This window comes from Mauremys mutica, chromosome 1, assembly GCF_020497125.1.
Source record: "Mauremys mutica isolate MM-2020 ecotype Southern chromosome 1, ASM2049712v1, whole genome shotgun sequence".
NCBI lineage: Eukaryota > Metazoa > Chordata > Testudines > Geoemydidae > Mauremys > Mauremys mutica.
The window spans coordinates 248411604-248431573 of record NC_059072.1 but is presented as its reverse complement, the minus strand read 5'-3'; the positions used below and the strand labels follow the sequence as shown (position 1 = coordinate 248431573).

At 44.7% G+C, this 19970-nt stretch overlaps 1 protein-coding gene across 1 annotated transcript; it reads left to right on the top strand.

Moving 5' to 3' along the window:
- Positions 1–5454: 5454 nt before the first annotated feature.
- On the top strand, positions 5455–17583 carry MFSD9 (major facilitator superfamily domain containing 9). Its single transcript, XM_045006351.1, has 6 exons — positions 5455–5602; positions 9226–9313; positions 10345–10388; positions 12234–12363; positions 13729–13938; positions 14501–17583. Exons 1-6 carry the CDS (start codon positions 5492–5494, stop codon positions 15286–15288), a joined length of 1371 nt encoding a protein of 456 aa, XP_044862286.1. The 5' UTR covers positions 5455–5491; the 3' UTR covers positions 15289–17583.
- The last annotated feature ends 2387 nt before the right edge of the window (positions 17584–19970 follow it).

Here is a 19970-nt window from a genome sequence, read left to right as displayed (position 1 = left end):
GGGGGCACCACTCTGCTGTGAGCCCGGACAGATGGGAAGCAGTGGAGCATGTAAGAGCTGGGCTGCTGGGTCCTAAAGAGAGGCGAATGCAGCACAGTCTGAGGGAGGGGATTGGCTGCTGGGGTCTCTGGGAAGGGGTGGGGGAAGGAACTCACCTGTAGGGTGACCAGATGTCCCGATTTTATAGGGACAGTCCCGATTTTTGGGTCTTTTTCTTATATAGGCTCCCCTTTCCCTCCACCCCCGTCCCGATTTTTCACATTTGCTGTCTGGTCACCCTAGGTGGGAGTAATTGGTACCTATATAAGAAAAAGCCCCAAATATTGGGACTGGCCCTAAAAAATTAGGACATCTGGATCTGGTCACCCTAGGTGGGGAACACGTCTCTCCCCTGGGCTGGCAGTGATCCATCTCATCCAGGGGGAGCTGCACAAGGAAGGATGACCTGCTGTGGCTCCATGGGTGCCCCGTCCCTGATATCAGATGCTGTGCTAACTTCATCATGGTCGTTGGGCTGGCAGTGGTGCCCATTGGCGTATGATCAGAGATGAGGGTTTGCTGCTGCTGTTGCCACTCGGCACCCCAAGAGGTGGATTTTGGGGTCCTGCAGTTTTCCACCTATCTCCTCCTCTACTGCAGCTGTTGGACCAGCAGGCTGTGGAGTGAGCCAAGCATGAAAGCAGTACTGAGTTGCCATTTAGATTGTCATTTAACAACTTTGTTTGCCAAAAGAGTTTGCTAACAATCCTGAATTAAATTTCAATATTTTTGTTTTAAAAAATCAATATCTTAGCCAAAAACAGAAAAGTAAGTTGTTGACAATTATTTGTGACAAGTTTGGTATGGGGAAGGGAGTGGGCCAGTTTTCATCAGAGAAACAAAAAGTGTTGACTGACTTTCCTATAGCCCTGTTACTGCTAAATAGAGCCCTCCAACAACTGTAATATGCTCATCTCCTTACTAATGTATAGAGCAGGGGTCAGCAACCTACGGCACACGTGCCAAAGGTGGCACGCGAGCTGATTTTAGATGGCACGCAGCGGCGGGCTGAGCCGCTCAGCCCGCCGCAGCTCTGGGGTTCTGGCTGCTGCCCCATTTCCACCCGGGGTCCCGGCCGCCGGCCCCACTCAGCACCCACTGCTGGCCTGGGGACCCCCAAGGAACCCCAGGCTGGCAGCAGGCTGAGCAGGCTGGTGGCTGATACCCTGGCTGAGCCACTCAACTCGCTATCGGCCTGGGGTTCCATTCACTTAGCTGGTAGCAGGCTGAGCAGGACTAAATTCAATGAAATAGGAAAACAAGAGTAACTAATGACAAAGTGCAAGAACCTAGAGCAGTGGTCCCCAACTTTTACCGTGGCAGTGGACGAGCATCTGCCAAAATTCGGTGGCATTTCAGCGGCGACGCCTCTGGATGACGCTGCTTATTGGCAGCAAGCGGCATCATCCAGAGGCGTTGCCGCCAAAATGCCACCGAATTTTGGCGGCATTTCGGCGGATGCTCGTCCGCCAGCCAGTACGCAGGTGCACTGAGAGGCCCCTGCGGGCGCCATGGCACCCGCAGGCACCGCGTTGTGGACCCCTGACCTAGAGAGCCTCCTGAAGCACGGTGATCGTTTTGATTTAAATGGACTTGAACTGTACGAAGAATTGAGTACACTGCCATCAATGTTGCCACATGCAAAATCGATAATGGGCATTGTACAGTTTACTCATACCAGCAAACTTGTTGACATCTATCCTAATGTGTACATTGACACTCGTATTCTACTGAAAATTCCTGTAACAGTAGCATCAGGAGAACAGAGTTTCTCAAAACTAAAGCTCATTAAAAACTATCTCCGCTCTACAAGGAGTCAGGCACACTTGACTGGTCTTGCTAGTCTTGCAATCAAACAAGACATCACTTTGTCTTTGTCATACAATTACGTTATTACTGATTATACAGCCAAAAAAGCCAGAAAGATTGCTTTTAATTAAAAACTAATCCTTGTTTCAATACCTCTTCATATAAATTTCCAATAAAATGTTGACAAATTAAAAAAATTACATTATTTGCATCATTCTGTCAAATCAGAATTTTTTCTATAGTGCTACTTCTTTAGCGCTAGTCCATCAGCACTACAGTGTGCTTCATTAGGGCTTTGGCTACACTTGCATTTCAAAGCACTGCCGCGGCAGCGCTTTGAAGCGCTAAGTGTAGTCAAAGCGCCAGCGCTGGGAGAAAACTCTCCCAGCGGTGTCCGTACTCCACTTCCCTGTGGGGAATAACGGACAGCGCTGGGAGCGCGGCTCCCAGCGCTGGGGCTTTGACTACACTGGCGCTTTGTAGCGCCGCAATTTGCAGCGCTGCAGAGGGTGTGTTTTCACACCCTGCTGCAGCGCTGCAAATTTGTAAGTGTAGCCAAGCCCTAGGTTAAACTGGTTTTAATAACATGCATGTGGCAAGTTTTCCAGTAGTGTAAGCTTATGTTTGTGTTGCTAAGAGCAAGACAGGCACAGGGGCACCAGTTTAATAATCCTGCCTAGGGCACCATAAATCCTAAGGACTAGGGCCGGCTCCAGACCCCGGCGCGCCAAGCACGCGCTTGGGGCAGCACGCTGCGTGGGGCGCTCTGCCTGTCGCCAGGAGGGCGGCTCCCGTGGACCTCAGGGGCGCCAACTTATATGGGCTCGAGGGGCTAAAGCCCCAGGAATATTCAAGCCCTGAGGGCTCTGCTCCACCAATATTTGGAGCTGGCTTTCTCCCCTGCCCCACCTCAGAGCTTCCCTGCCTGAAAGAAAACAGCCAGTGACTCTCTCCTTTGTTTGTGCTGCTTCTGCCTAAGGCTATAGAGATCAGCAGCCGGCAGCTGCTAGAGCACTGGGGGAGGGGAAGAGGGAGAGAGGAGAAGGAAGGAGGCACACAGGTGCTTGGGAGCTCTCTCCCCTGCCCCGCTGGGGCAGCAGCAGGCGTGGGGAGGCTACACATGATGGCAATCCCCCCCACCCCTACCCCGGTGTGATGAACTGGGAATGTTCTTAATGTTTTCTCTGAATACTGTGTTGGTGCCTCAGTGTCCCCTATGCAGTTCTTTGCTGCAGAGCAAAAAGCCAGTGCACCTAAATGCCTGGCACTCTGTATCCTAGCAACTGATAGCCTGGGCCCCTCCTCTGAAAAGGTGCCAGCTAAAGGTGTTGTAGACAAAGAGGTCAGGGGCTGAGCAGAGGAGGAGGAGCGGGAGCGGGTGGTTAGTCTGGAGCTGGCTGGGGACGAGGAGTGAAGTGCAGATGGGGGGGTCCTGCCTCACTGCCCCCCAGGATGGACCCGGCCGAGGGGTCTGGTTCGCTGTACCTACAAGCTCTGTTTTAGACCCCGTTCCTGTCATCGAATAGACCTCTGTTTTACTGGCTGGCTGAGTGTCACGTCTGACTGCAAGTGGGGGGGCAGGACCCTGTGGCTTCCCCAGGACCCCGCTGGGGCGGGCTCGCTGTGGGAAGCGCACGGAGGGGCAGAGGATGCTGAATGCTCCAAGGAGAGACCCAGGAGGTGAAGCCGTATGAGCTTCTTGCCCTGGAGACAGTCTGCTCCAAGGGAGAGGAGGCTCCCCAGAGTCCTGCCTGGCTTTGTGGGGAGCAGTTCCAGAGCATCGCCCAGGGACTCCGTGACACCCGGTACCCACCATAGGGGAGGTGAGTGGGCTTTCTGGACCTGAGAGAGTCCCTAGGAGCATGTGCAGTGACTGTGGTGCAGAGTGAGTGTGCTGCAGGCAGGGGGTGGGGAGAGGAGGGGTCCCTCCCCTGGAGCTTGCTTCTGCCAGTAAGGAGGGGGGAGAGTCCTCTCTGGCCCTAGCCCTGGGGCAGCCTGTCTGCATCCCAAGTTCCTTATCCCCAGCCCTGTGCCCCCAGCACCCCAACCCTGAGCACCCTCCTGCACTGTGAACCCCTCATCCCCAGCGCCACCCCAGAGCCCTCACCTGAGGGGAAAAACGTGCAACTTAAATTTGGTGGTCAGTTCGGAGTATCATTGTGTTTAGCACAATTTTTGATTATTTTACACCCCTTTAAAGTATATAACTAGTCATATACAGGTGTTACAAAGTGGGAATGTTCTTCTCTGAATACTGTGTGGGTGCCTCAGTTTCCCCTATGCATTTTTCAAGGATCTAGATGGTGGGATAAGGGGGTGTGATTGTTGTAGAGCCCTAGAGGGCCAATGTGATGCCGTCTGCACAGAGAATGGCTGCAACCCTGTCTCCAGGCAACTGATGGCCTGGGCCACTCTCCTGCAAGCTGCCAACTGAAGGTGTTGGAGAACAAAGAGATCAGGTGGCCTCCTAATTCCTGGAAAAGAGACAAAGGCCAGAGGAGGGAGTGTCAGTGCCTGTGCAGAATTCCGGGAAGCGCATGGTGTGGAAGGGGATGCTGGGATGCTTTGGAACTACTCCATACAAAGCCAGTCAGGACTCTGGGGGAGCCTCCTATCTCTGAGCAGACTGTCTCCAGGGCAAGAAGCTTACACCTTCCTGGGTCTGACCTCGGAGCATTCAGCATGCCCTTCCACACCATGCACTTTCCGCAGCGAGTGTGCCCAGGCAGGTCCTGGGGCAACCAGAGGTCCCTGCACCCCAACTCTGCAGTAAACCTGACTCTCAGCCAGCTGGTAAAACAGAAGGTTTATTAGACGACAGGATCACAGTCTAAAACAGAGCTTGTAGGTACAGAAAACAGGACCCCTCAATCAGGTCCATCTTGGGGGGTGGGGAGCCCAGACCCAAGTTCTGGGCCTCTCCCGATTTCCCCAGCCAGCTCCAAACTGACACTCCCTCATCTGGCCTTTGTGTCTCTTCCGGACAAGGAGGCCACCTGATCTTTTTGTCCCCAACACCGTCAGTTGGCACCTTGCAGGGGAAACGGAGGCACCACACAGTATTCAGAGAAAACATTAAGAACATTCCCACTTTGTCACAACAGGTGCAACAAAATTTAATACCGTATATTGAAGCAGGCAAGTGCTGCTTCTGACTTTCCACTTTTAATTGACCCTTGTAATCTTGTGGTGCCGATGCACTGTAGCTTCATTTTATATCGGCTTACAGGGTGAGAGTGGGAGGGGGGGAACCACCATTTTGGGCCCCACCAAAAATATTACGAACCTGCCGCCTATGATGGACCTCCCGCAGACGTGCCTGCGGATGCTCCCCCGGAGCCGCGGGACCGGTGACCGGCAGCGCGTCCCCCCTCCCCCCGCGGCGTGCCGCCCTGCTTGGGGCGGTGAAATTACTAGAGCCGCCCCTGCTAAGCACAGCCCTGACCCCCACTTATCACTCATGTGAGATCATGGTTGGCAAATACGCGACCCGATCTCCGCGGTTCTGGCCGCGCCGGCTGCGCCCGCCCGCCTGGGCTCAGCCCCGCTGGGGCCCCGCCCCGCCCCGGGCCTCAGCCCGCCCTTCCCGCGCTGCGCATGCTCGGCCCCCGCTGCGGACGCCGGCGCTGGGCCTGGCTGGGGAATGGGGGCCTCGGAGCCGCCGCCAGCCCCGCGGCCGGGCCCGGCGGCTCCTGCTCCGCGCGGGGCCGGGCCCAGCCGCTTCGTGCGGTGCCTCTACCTGGTGGGCTTCCTGGTGAGTGCGGGAGCGTCAGTCACCTGCCTGGCGGGGGCTGGGGTCTGTGTGTGTGTGAGTGAGTGTGTGTGTGTGAGTGAGAGAGAGTGTGTGCCCTGCCCTGCGGCTCTGTGTGTGTGAGTGTGAGTGTGTGTGTGCCCTGCCCCTCTGTGTGTGTGTGTGTGTGTGTGTCCTGCCCTGGGGCTGTGTGTGTGTGAGTGTGCCCTGCCCCTCTGTGTGTGTGTGTGTCCTGCCCTGGGGCTCTGTGTGTGTGTGTGTGTGTCCTGCCCTGGGGCTCTGTGTGTGTGTGTGTGTGTCCTGCCCTGGGGCTCTGTGTGTGTGTGTGTGTCCCGGCTCCTGCCCTGGGGCTGAGTGTGTGTGTGTCCTGCCCTGGGGCTCTGTGTGTGTGTAAATGTAAAAAAGCAAATACTATCTGGCCTGTAGGTGAACCAGGGCCACCACGGTGGTGTGTCTGCCGCTTGTCTCCACTTGAACACTCAGCAAACCCTGAGACAGGCTCCTCAGCTCCATTGCCAGGCACTCCTGCAGCCCATGGCAGATCTTCTCTGCTGTTTGTAGGGGTGGGGAATGTATAACAAATGGAACCTTAAATATGTGTAATCCACGTATACAATAGATTCTGTCCCATACTGTAAATGACCCTAGAGCATCCAGCTTTGAGAGCTGCCTTTTTATAGCCTGTCTGGACACCACCCGTTTCTCCTGTGTTTGTATTTAACGTCACTGTCAGGGTTGAAGCTCCCCTGGCCTTGACAGTAATAGCAACTACCTGGCCAAAAAAGCCCTGAGCTTCCTGAAGGAGTCCTAAGGGACTGGAAAAATTCCTCCAAATGTCTGAGCTTAGGGATGGGCAAAGACAATCTGTTCTGTTCAGTACTCAAGTATTCACCGCAGTGATGTGCTGTTTGTTCTTAATGCAGTTTGGACAATGGAGTCTCTTTCACTTTCAAGTTGGCTTGCTAATACTGCAGTGCAGGGTTTACTTCCAAACAAAATAATTGTTAATTGGAGTTTACTGAAGACAATTTGTCAGGCACTTTTATTGAACTAAATCATGTGAAATCTTGCTTTCTGAGCAGCTCTTGTTAAGAGATTGAACAATTTGTTCTGTGGACTCAGAAAGAGAGCTGCATTCAGGAACTCTTCAGTTCTAATCCAGGCTCTGTCACTGACTTGCTGTGTGGCCTGGGTCTGATTCTGCTTTGGCTGTAGAACTTCCATCCCTGCCCTATTTCCAAATCTCCCCCTACATGCAACCATGCAAGATGCCCCTGTTGAGCAGAGTATTCTGAATAGGGAGTGCACTCACCAAATCCTGTTCAGCCCCTTGGAAAGTGATACCACAGTGGTTTCATGCAAAGAGAGCCATCTGCACATGTAGGAGAGACATAAGGATTTGCCCTGTTACTAAATTAAAGCACTATGTTTATACTGTCTATTAACATAGGCAAACTAACCATTCATGTTTGGGACCTTGAGTGCTTTCAGTTCAATTAGACAGTGTGATAGTTTAATTCAGAAATAAGCATTTAAGATTGATAAAACGGGGGAAATGTTTTTGTATGTATATGTATTACTGCAAGTTACTTTGTTTAAACTAGCCGAAGAGAACTGACATTTTTCTTTTTCATATTTTTATATTGTTTTCCATCATTTCCACCCTTGATAAATGTCTCGGTTTTGCTTCTTTTCCTTTGTTCATGCTTCCTCTTTGACTCTGTCTTTCTCCTTACAAGTCTGAAAAAGCAGTAGGCACTAGTGCTCCACAGAGCTTTCTGTTTTGCTTTAAACAGATAATGCTTACATTTATATTTGCAGTGTTTCATAAACTTCCTTGTACTCATGATAGGTAATAATTAGAACCCTTCAAATACTGAGGTAAATTTACTCTGCCATAGAAGGCAATTGGCACATTTCTAAGGGTAACCGCTGCGAATAGTAGCTGAAAGATGTCACTGAGCTGTTGTCTGCTACATAACCTTCCTATAGCCAGTAAATTAGAGTTTAGAATAACATACGCTTCTCTCTTTAAAATAAGAAATAATTACCATACTGTTCTTCACTGACATGCAAATACTAGTAACAATTTCTGGGCTTAAAGATTGTGTTACTTAAGGAGTACCATATCAGAGGGGTAGCCGTGTTAGTCTGGTTCTGTAAAAGCAGCAAAGAATCCTGTGGCACCTTATAGACTAACAGACGTTTTGCAGCATGAGCTTTCGTGGGTGAATACCCACTTCTTTGGAACTGAGTACCAGGGATCAGCTATGGGTATTATTAGACTTATGCTAATAAATATTTAATAGTTTTGTGAGTGTATGTATATATAAAAATTAGCCATCGTGACTGCTTAATGAAGTATTTGAAGCATTTGACTCAATGGTATTTATAATTACATCTCTATTCTAGTTTTGGACAGACTATTATGAACGTTTAGTCCAACTGCAGTAGTCTCTCATAAAAGGTGATACTGCTTCAGTAGTCCCCTTCAGCACAGTTCCACTCACATGTAGAAGTGGCATGCAAGCAGCATTGTACAGTAAAGAATTAGCAGGTCAATGTGGTAAGTTAACAAAAGATAAAAATTTGAAAGGACAGGCCAGGAGATCCTTGTACAGTATAGGAGAGCAGAACCCCCACATGCTGTCTCGCCTTCCTCTGATGCTACTGAGAAAATCCCTGCTTCTCTTATGCTTTGCCTTGCCTCTGTACTGTATCCTGTATAACACTTTACATTATTTTTCTTGCATTACAATGGGCAATCTACTTACAGGAGTGGGATGTCTTGAAAGCCTCTCTTCCCATTGTAGATGATGTTTTTCAACTGAAAGACTACTTTACATGCATTTTTCAAAGTGCTTTAAATGTTTGTTTTCATAACTTAATTATTTGTACAGAGAGAAGCTTTTTTCTTATTTGCATGATGCACCAGACTATTTATATTGCTGAATTAAAAATGCTATTAGTGCAAACCTGTCATTTTGAAACTTCAAAATTAATTATTCAACTTCAAATATATATATATATATATATATATATATATATAAGCATTAAATATTTCTTAACTAGGTCTTCTGAAAAAGTGTAGCACTGCTTTTTTTCATGTATTTAGAACCATTTAGAAGATAAGTAGTTCCTGTCATAGTTTTTAGCTTAAAAAATTGTAGTTTGTGAACATACCAGTCAAATTGAAAGGATTATACAATGCAACACAACACTTTCTCTGTCATGCAAAATTTTTTATTTCTTGTAGACCAGGTCTATGTTACAAACTTTTGATCATGTGTATGATAGTGTGATTTGTGATCAGCATAACTGTGCCTTCTAGAACCCCTAGTGTAGATGCAGTCAGACCAGCAAAACTGTGCTTTTTACCAGTATAGCTTGTTTCACTCAGGGCAGCTAGAATAAGCTGCATCCACGCTAGAAGCACTTGACCAGTATAATATGCTGGTATATATGTACAGATGGAGCCTTCCAAATGTAGACCTGATCCTAGATTGTTAGTTAATTAAAATATAATACCCTTTTAAAATACAGAATCACTTATTCCTAAATTTTGACTTTCTGTATCTTTGTAAATATGCTCAATTACTGAAACTCCATTCTCCCTATTCTTTCAGGACTTCTTTGGTGTAAGTATGGTTGTGCCTCTGTTAAGCCTTCATATCAAGTCTCTAGGAGCAAGTCCAACTGTTGCAGGAGTAGTAGGTGAGTACAGCGTGGGCACTGATTACCCAGGACATGATGTAGAAGTCAGATATGTATCATAACTAACCTTCAGTAGCCACACAATGGAAAACAATGGCAAGCTCTAAGCAAGATAGACATTTTTCTGCAGCTGATTCTTCCCCCTTATAATCATGATTGTCCCACTATTAAGTCATTGTATTCCTTCATAGTTGTTTTCAGAAGCTACTGTGTGGTGGGTTCCAAATGATGGACCTTTTTGGGTTCTGTAGCTTCCTCTCCTCCACTGAAGTGATTCTGGGGTGCTGGCTTATAACACAAATACAGGTCTAGTGCACTGTTTATAAATAGTAATGATGATATAAATGTCTTCTTTATATCCAGATTTTTAATATCCTGCCTTTTCAGTTTGCATGGAATAGAGCTCCTTCTGATGCTAATCCCAGTTCTGAGTTTGGTTGACAGAAATGTGTTTTATGCAGTAACTTTAGTGTACAGTACATTATCACCTCCACACTCTGCAACGACTTTAAGCGTTCAAAGAGCCAGGAAGCTGGAATGTCCTTTAATCAATAAAAGAGACTGACAAATATTGTACTGTTGGCTCCATGCTGGAATTGTTTTCGTCTTTCTGTTCCTTCTCTCCTACTGCCAATTGCTGCTAGGTTCTTACCCTTCATTTTGAAGGGTAGGATTTGCAATTTCTTCCAGGCCTGCTGCTACAATGCCCTGTCATAATGTTTGGTGTAGGATGCCAACTGTCCCAGTTTCAGTTATTTCCCCTGGCAAAGCAGCATACTTCTGCTTCCATACTTCTCAGTTGAATGGTGTTGCAATTTTGAGACACCCAGAAAAAGAGGAAAATTCATCCACCACAGTGGTGAAACTCTTGTTCATGCTGGACCCTGCCCCTGCTTTTCCCTATTGCCTCTTCCTGTACTTCTAATGAACTATTTTGTTAATTTTCCCATTTTGCAGAACCATTTTAAAGCCAGTTTCGCAAGTCGGTTCATACTTAATTCTCGGTGTCTTTTTCACTATTTTTATTTTAGGATCTTCTTATGGTTTACTGCAGCTCTTTTCCAGCACATTTGTGGTAAGTTTTGAATACTGAATCTTAAATATATATTGATGTTTCTATTAACTTTGTAGGAAAATTGATAACATTAATGGTAATATTTTGGGGAATGTGAAACTGTACATTTGCTAGTGTAACCCACACACCTCCTGTTCTGTCCCATCTAGTAGCACTGAGACCACTTAGAGAGAGAGAGAGATTGAGTGTGCTCTACAGCCTTAGCTAACAGCGAGTTGGCTTTTAGCTCATACGGTAGAGGCTCATGCACTAAGCTCCAGAGGTCCTGGGTTCGATCTTGCATGCCAATAACCAAGGTCTGTCGGTGTTACACTAGTGTTTACACAAGCCCTTGAGATTGGAGGAACTGTTCTTACTCTCTGTGGAACTTTTTGTTTCAGTTCTAGGGACTAATCAAATCCTAGTACACAAGATGAAATTTTTAGCTAAAAACCAAATCTCTGCTTAGATTTGAAAGTAGTAGTTTAAGCATTCAAATATTACTAAGTGTCAGTCATGCAACATTCTATGTAATGTTGTGTTGCTATTAGAACAATTTTCTTTAACGCAGTAGTCCTAAATACAAGAAATGGTATCATGGACCAGATCTCTGAAATTATGTTTTCTGTGTTTGCAATTCTGTGATTAATACGGAGCAGTATTTCTCAAACTGGGTTCACAACTTGTGTAGGGAAAGCCCCTGGTGGGCCGGGCCAGTTTGTTTACCTGCCCCATCCGCAGGTCCGGACGATCGCGGCACCCACTAGCCGCAGTTCGCTGCTCCAGGCCAATGGAACCTGCTGGAAGTGGCGCGGGCCGAGGGACTTACTGGCTGCCGCTTCCAGCAGCCCTGATTGGCCTGGAGCAGCGAACCACGGCCAGTGGGAGCCACAATCGGCCGGACCTGTGGTCTGGGCAAGTAAACAAACCGGCCCGGCCCGCCAGGGGCTTTCCCTACACAAGCAGCGACCCCAGTTTGAGAAACACAGATATGGAGTCTGTTGTAATTTGCCAGATGGCCTTAATTTATGCAGTGTCTCTCAAACTTTATTTTTTTCCCATAGGTTATGCTTTTCCCCCTCCTTTCCCAAAACAAATATGCATAAGGACACAACCCCAAAGCCATAGGTCAGGAATGCATACTGTACCTGCCAGCATTCAAATCTGTACTTTGGAGCCAGTGCTCCTAGGTTTCATCCACCCGTTTGGCGCACAGTCACCTTTTCCTCTGTCTCTTGCAGCTTCCCTGAACTTATGTGTAAGGCTCCTACCCTTCCTACATAAAGACTCTTCTGCCATGCTGCATGTAGTGAATTAAGCTGACTTATTGTATATAGGTTACCTTTTAATTTTCCCCTTCCCATGATCTCTTTCTGTTTGTCTGCCCTCAGAGTGATAGCTCCCTCAAGCCGGGACTGCTCTCTCTGAGTGTTTGGCAGGCATCTAGCACACAGTAGTTGCTGTCATAAATAAATAATAGTGGTGAGTGTTGGTGTGATGGCATTTTCATTAGGCTGTTGCCCATGATACTTCACTAAATTGTCATGAGTTTACATAAAATTAAGATGAGACGTTAAATTAAATTAAGCTTGGCTTTCATACCTCATCTAGTAAAATTAATTCATGGTGCAAGCAGGTGCTTCTCCCATTGACTTCAGGGTTGAATTTAGTCCATCGTGTCCAGCCTCTGGCATCTAGACGCAATACTATTATGAATGTTATCTAATCTGTTTATGAATGTTTCCACTGATGGTCCCTCAGGGACCTCTCTTTTGAGAAGAGAAGTAATCAATTTAATTCAGACATGCATATTGTTTACAATGGGTAGTTCAGTACTATAAAAGCACTTATTTATTGTCTTACCAGGGCTGCTGGAGTGATGTAATAGGAAGACAATATTCCCTGCTTGCCTGTATCCTGTTCAGTGCACTGGGTTATTTGCTGCTTGGCATGTCCACCAGTGTGTGTTTATTTGCCATTGCAAGGATACCTGTAGGTGAGTAATTGACTTGGTACTTGGATTTATATTCAGTCCAATGTTAGTTTGAGAATTATTGCTGGGGAAGTCATGGTATTTAGATATGGGGAAAAGCTGGATAGCAGCTTTGAACAGTTTTACTTATCACAGGTGCAATGGTTCTTTGGCACCTATGGAACCCCAGCTTTGAAAAGACTTCTAAGTGTATCTTTTTACTGCATTTTTCATTTACTTTTTAATTTTTTTTTTTTAATTATGAGAAACGTGACCAGTGATTTTTCATGGTGTTTTTTTTTTGAGAGTGGGGGAGGGGGTGAACAACTTCTGAGGCATCTTAGTGCAGGGACTGTTTTTTCAAAGGATGGGTGCTTATCACTTCCCAAAAATCAGGCCACTTTAATATTCCTCAAGTTGAGCACCCAAAGTCACTAGTAACTTCTAAAAATGTTAGTCTGTGTGCACCACATAACATGATATATAACATCTTCAGTATATTGTCATACTGAACATATATTTCCAAATAGGATATCATCTAAAAGCTTGGCTTACTACGTAATGGAATGTGTATGTTGTGTAAAAGCATATTTGTTAGTGCCACTAATACTAAGTTTCCATCAACACACCTGTATTATAAAACTCAGATAATAGGTTTTTAAAATTCTGACTGACTAGCCTCATTCCAAAGAAAACTTTTTTGTTTCCTCGATAGGGGAGGCAGTAGGTTTTTTGGTACCATAAAGGAACTTCAGTGGTTTGTTTGTTTGATAAATCTTTAAAATTTTAACTACCTCTTAAGAGGTTTTTGTAATGCTCCTATATTGCCAATGGTTGTGGACTGTGGTGGTGTAAGATAATCCTTTTGTGGGGAAGGAGCAGAGAAAGATATTTTATTGTGCACGTGTGGCATTTTTAGAATGCCCAGAATTCATATTAATTACTGCTTCTCTCGGCCTGTCAACACCTACTGTTTAACAATCTGGGATTGTACTGTACCAATTGCAAGTGTCCGTAGCCAGCCGTATCATTCTTTCCCCAGCACTGACCGCAAGATGCGGTGTCCCTGGCAGTTGCCTCACCTCTACTGGGATCCACCATTCAGAGGTGCTGCTTCTATTCTATTTGAGCTGTTCTGCTCACTTGACACAGATCACTGTCTAACATGATTCCTATGTCCCAACCCTCAACTAGCCGAGGGAATGGTTGCTGCCAAACTCGTCACGTGCCCAGCTCACCACCCCATGACACAATCTCTGTAGCTCTGGCGTTGGACAATTTGTAGCTTTTGGAATTTTCAAACAATAATTAAACACAACCTTATAAATTACATCACATGCTAAATAAATATGATATAGTTTTCCTTTATGTTTTTATGTTAACTTGCAGGTATTTTCAAACACACACTCTCCATTTCAAAAGCTCTTCTTTCTGACTTGGTTTCTGAGAAAGAGCGCCCTCTTGTAATAGGACATTTCAATGCAGCCTCCAGTGTCGGTTTCATCCTGGGTCCTGTGGTAGGTGGCTACTTTACAGAGCTAGAGAGTGGCTTTTACTTGACATCTTTCATCTGTTCTTTTATCTTCATTCTGAATGCTGGTAAGTTGTATGTAGTATTTTGCGCTTCAGGCTTTTTCAAGCGATATGTGTTCATGCTGTTTGTCCAGTAATATGACTGTAATCCCCTTCTGTTCTGTGCATTCAGACTGCTCTTTGAATGTAAACTTCTTCTGACTTTGAAAATAGTTCAAGACAGCCCTCCCCTCTTTATTACTTTTTTACATCCAGATACAGTAGATGGAGTGTTGTTTTTGAGCTGGACAATGGGAGTTGGAATCCTGGGTTCAGTTCTCAGATCTGCTATGTATATGCTACATGAGCATGTCACTTAACCTTTCTCTCTCTTATTATAGAGCCCCATTTAAAATATGGAGAAACCAATAGTAACTACATGGGTTATGTTGTACTTAATTTTTGTAAACTGTTTTGTGATTATTTTAAGATGAAATGTTGCCAACAAAGTGCAAAATACTTTCATTTATGTCTTTGATTTCTACAATTAGAGTCAACATTAAAAAATAACAGTAACTTGCGTGTTTGAGCATGCGGTAAAGAGCGTAACTGTCTACAATTAACCAATTGTAATGCATTACCTCTACAGGCCTGGTCTGGATGTTACCATGGAGTGAGGAACACACAGATAGTAATGAAAACGAACAGACCACCAGTAACAGCAAAGTGACAGCAAAGGCAAACTATGACCTGCAGGTTCAATCACTATCTAATGGAGCAATGAAATATGATACTCCCCTCCAGTCCCTATGGATTCCAGTTGTGTCAGTGCTGAAGAGGATTAAAAGCATTGCATGCTCTGATCTGTGGGATATATTTTTAGTACGGTTACTAATGTCTGTAGCTGTAATGCTGTATTATAGCAATTTTGTTCTGGCAATTGAAGAGAGATTTGGGGTGAAACCTAAGCTCACAGGGTATCTCATAAGCTATAGTAGCACCCTTGGAGCACTTGCTGGTTTTTTACTTGGACCAATAACAAGACTCTATCAACATAACAGTTATGCACTTTTATTACATTCCACTGTTCTCACCTGTGTATTGATAATGCTATATTCCACAGCATTCAGCATATGGACGGTCATTTTATCGTCAACATTTTTAGCGTTTTCAACCACTGTAGGACGCACTTGCATCACTGACCTTGAGTTGACCCTGGGTGGGAATCAGGCTAGTGGCATGCTCATAGGAGTTGGCCAGTCTGTGACATCTGTGGGACGCATAATTGCCCCTCTTCTCTCAGGAATTGCACAGGAGTTCAGTCCCTGTGGCCCTCCAAGTCTTGGTGTGGGGCTGGCACTGGTGGCTATTCTGATAATGCTCATGAACACGCCACGATATTGCAGTGATAGAAATGCTAAATTAAAAAGTGAATAGCAACTTATTTGGGACAGGCTGGTGCATCGTCAATAAAATGCAAAGTAATTCAAATAATGGGGGATACGTTATACTAAAGAATGGTGAGCACTAAAGAAACCTGTATTGCAGCAGCAGGCTGTTTTCTAAAAAAAAATGGTACAAGTTCAAGGGGAGGCCAGCCTGACTGAGCCCTCAGATTCATACAGACTTGTCTGCTACAGGATCATACATCAAGACAGGAATGCTCAGAGCTGTAGTTCAGAGAGAAATTCTCTTTCAAAGGTGCAGGTATCATTTAAAACCTTTGTAAAATGAGCATTGTATTTTCTTTGTGCTAATAAGGTTGAAATCCCTTCAAGAAAAATGTTTCTGACTCTGAATATATAAATGGCTGATGAATAATCCAGTTTGCAACCCCACATTGAAGCATGGTGGTTAAACTGATAGGCTGTTTGACTGAGAGAGACAGACAAATTAATTTTTTTATTTAAACAAGTAAAATTTGTTATGTGCACTTACCAGTATGAGAAATTAAGGCTGACCTGGATAAACCATTGGCCTCCTGTGACAATGGCTTGTTGATAAATCAGAGGTTCCATATATAACTTGTGATGCATGCTCTGCCTAGAAGTTTTCCCATGCAGCATATAATTAACCATTCCCAACTGGATGGCTGACATTCTGCTTTCACTCCTCTCTCCCAGCATTTCTGGTAAATAGAGCTGTGTATGCTCTAGCATGTATGTTTCTTTTATATATAATATATAAGGTATTTTAAGAGAAAATGCCATCATGTGGAGTAAGGGTGATTGAAGATAAGACGATGTAAATTACAGTGAAATTTGCACTAGTGGTACCTGGACTATTATAATAAATATAATATATATGGAGATATACCTCATAGAACTGGAAGGGACCCCGAAAAGCCATTGAGTCCAGCCCCCTGCCTTCACTAGCAGGACCAAATACTGATTTTGCCACAGATCCCTAAGTGGCCCCCTCAAGTATTCAACTCTCAACCCTGGGTTTAGCAGGCCAATGCTCAAGCCACTGAGCTATCCCTCCCCCCATTATTGAACACCTCCATCTGGCAACCGTCTGTCATAAGTGAGTATTTTAAGGAACTCCCAGAACTTCCTGTGCTATTTTATTCTTAAAATGAAGATGGAACAACTGCTCCTTCCTGTTTTTTAGATGGTTGTTTAAGACAAGTTTTGGAAAATCTAGTGATGTTTTAAAGTGTTTGTTCCATGTAGGATTAATCCATTATTTTTCATCTCTGAAGACGTACATTTAAATCCCAATTTAGGTAACCAGGGAAAATGTGTGTGTTTGGCAGCTTAGTCTTCATTTTTCTGCATCCATTTTAGCAGGCCAAAGCTAATGGCGGTTGATGCAGGTAAAGAATGAAATGCATTGACAGACTTATGGGGATGGTTTCCCTATAGCACTGACCCATACTATACCAGGTTCAAGTCAGTGTTACTAGTCTATCACTTTTCTGAGCATTACATTTTATCCACTAGTTTAAAAAAAAGTTTGTTCTTGTATTGCCTTTTATCTGAAAGTTTCATAGCACTTCCCATTTAATTATTTGATGATGTATACAAAGCTGCTCTGCAGATTTTTTTTAAATTGAATTTAGCATATGTAATGTGCACATGCAACTTTAAATGTTACTTCATAGCCGTCACAGATGGTGTTTTGTAATTTTGTTTTTAAATCAATTTTTCCTTCCTTCTTACAGAATGCCTGTTCTTATTTGAAATCGCTGGAAAAATCCCAGTAAGAGCACAATGGGAGCACATATTTTAATTACTTGACATTTTATAGGCGGACACAATGAGACTAGTCTATATATGTGCTTGTTTTCGGGAGGTATCCTTGATTTCTGTATGAGAGTTAAGCTTCATGCAGAAAGTGGAACCTTCTCATTTTTAATGTACTGTAGATTTCATCTTTTTTTTTTTTTTTTGTGACCTGGGATTAAGTTTTGCTATGTGACTTAGGTGCTTAGGAGCCCAAGTCCTATTGACTTTCAATTGAGTCTTAGGCACCTAAGTCACTTTTTAAATTTTTATCCCTGGTGACCATTTAAGCAAGAGCCTCAAAACGTCCCCACTAATTCTTTTGCCCTTTTCCCCTCCACTCAGGAAAGAAACATAATTCCCCAGAACAGGGACCTTTATCATAGAAGATTAGGGCTGGAAGAGACCTCAGGAGGTCGCATAGTCCAACCCCTTGCTCAAAGCAGGACCAACTCCAACTAAATCATCCCAGCCAGGACTTTGTCAAGCCAGACCTTAAAAACCTCTAAGCATGGAGATTTCACCACTTCCCTAGATAACCCCTTCCAGTGCTTCCCCACCCACCTAGTGAAATAGTGTTTCCTAATATCCAAGTTAGACCTCCACCACTGCAACTTGAGACCATTGCTTCTTGTTCTGTCATTTGCCACCACTGAGAACAGCGTCTTTGGAAAACCCTTTCAGGTAGTTGAAGGCTGCTATCAAATGCCCCCTCACTCTTCTCTTCTGCAGACTAAATAAGCCCAGTTCCCTCAGCCTCCTCATAAGTCATGTGCCCCAGCCCCCTAATCATTTTTGTTGCCCTCCACTGGATTCTCTCTAATTTGTCCCCATCCTTTCTGTAGTTGGGGGCCCAAAACTGGATGCAGTACTCCAGATGTGGCCTCACCAGTGCCAAATAGAGGGGAATAATCACTTCCCTTGATCTGGCAAACCATCTACTAATGTAGCCCAGTATGCTGTTAGCCTTCTTGGCAACAAGGGCAAACTTTGCTTTGCTGCTGCCACTTGGAATGAAGTGGAAATAAAACAGTGGACTGGTATTTGGTATAAAGGATTTAACAACTTTGGTCTTCTTACCCAACAACCAACAGATAGAAATTCATTCTAATTTGTGACACTGATGACAAAAGTGTGTGTGTGGGGGGGCTTTCTTAGACCAAATGCATCATGAAATTAGCTTACACTAGATTTAACAATTGTCTGCATTCCACTCTTAGGGGTGATAGGACTCAACACTTCACTTTTTATGTTTATGCACAAGCTGAAACACTTTTTGCTTTCCACAACCAAATTTTATTTTATTATTTTTTTAATTATTATTTTGCTTTAATATATGAATGATTTTTAGTTTGGAAGATGTATTGTATTTTTCTTATTGTCTAAATCTGTATCATGGAAAATTAATATTTGGAGTGAGAAGCCTGTGAAAGATGTGGTCTCAGGGACATACTGTAGCTGATGCTACTGGACAAAATGGCTTTTATTTATAGCAAAAAGTGATTTTTGAAGTACTTTAGAAGAGATTACTCTCTGTAGCGTTAGTTACCAAAAATGCACTAAAATTGTTTCTTTTAAAATGCAATAAAGTGAAATGACATTCCATTTTTATTAATGTTTCAGTAATTGTCTTCTGTTAATTTTATATATTCTTTGTAATGCATTTCAGAAGACAGGTGGCTAAGTCAATGGAGTTGGATGGAATGCACATCCAATGCAGCATATTTAGTTTCCATGACTGCCTTCTCTCAATTCTTTAGTCTTCCTCTGCCTGATTGACTTCTTGGGTCAAGTTGACCTCTTGCTTCCTGATCAGCTAGGCACCCATTCAGGAAAACTTCTCTATCCAGGACATCACTTAAGCATGTGCTTAACTTGAAACGCATATGTAAGTCCCACTGTCTTCTGCATGTCCTTCAAGTTTAACATGTGATTAAGTGCTTTCCTGAGTTGGGCCTAAGAGCAGAAGGAATGGGGCTGGGAAGTCAGTTCAGTTGCATATGGTAGCTGAAGGGAGTGCAAGAGGGTTCTCCATTCCTTAGGAACTGCTGGTAACTTGTTCCTTCTTGTTCTCTTATTCCTGTAGTGCCCAGATATGAATGTACTGTCTCCAACCCTGTTGCTAGCTTCCCCTGCCAGTCCAGCTCTCCTCTGTTTTCTGGCTCCAATCTAAGCACCTCCCTGACCACACCTCCTTACAGAAGAGGATGCTATTACTAGGGCAGGGATCGGCAGCCTTTGGCATGCGGCCTGTGAGGCGCTTACCCTAGCGGGCCGCAGGCCAAAGGTTGCCGATCCCTGTACTAGGGTCTGCTCCTACCCTTTGCTCCCAATTTCCATGCTGTTCCTGGCAGTGCCTGCATCTGTGAGGTTTGGATTCCCCTCTGCGGAAGGTAGTTACTGCTAAACGCTATCTTTGGAGATGCCAGCTTTCACTTAATGGCAAATGGGATTTGTTCTCTACTTCACCCAGGAATGCAGGGCCATCAGTGGATACAAGAGAAACAAAGACAGAAAGGGGAAAGAGTTGGAACACAAGTTCTGAGATAGGGCGTCCAGAGCCACCATTTCCGGTGCCAAGGAAAATAAGTTTGTCATCTTGCCATTCTCACTATTGCCATTCCCATGAGTCACACCTCACTACTTTTTTTCTGCCTTGAGTCTTGTCTTTTGGGTGGGGAGGTGCGGGGGGGAAGGCTGTTAGTTTTGCAATTCACCTCTTGAAGTTTCCTAACTGTCACTAATGATCCCACAATATTTTTTTCACAAGAACAAGTGTGTTCATTTCATCATCAAACTTCAGTTTAATTCTGTCTCCCTAAATTTCTCCCTTCACTTCTGTGACAGAAATTATTCTGTCACTGCAGACTTGTTTTTCTTGAAGGGAATGAA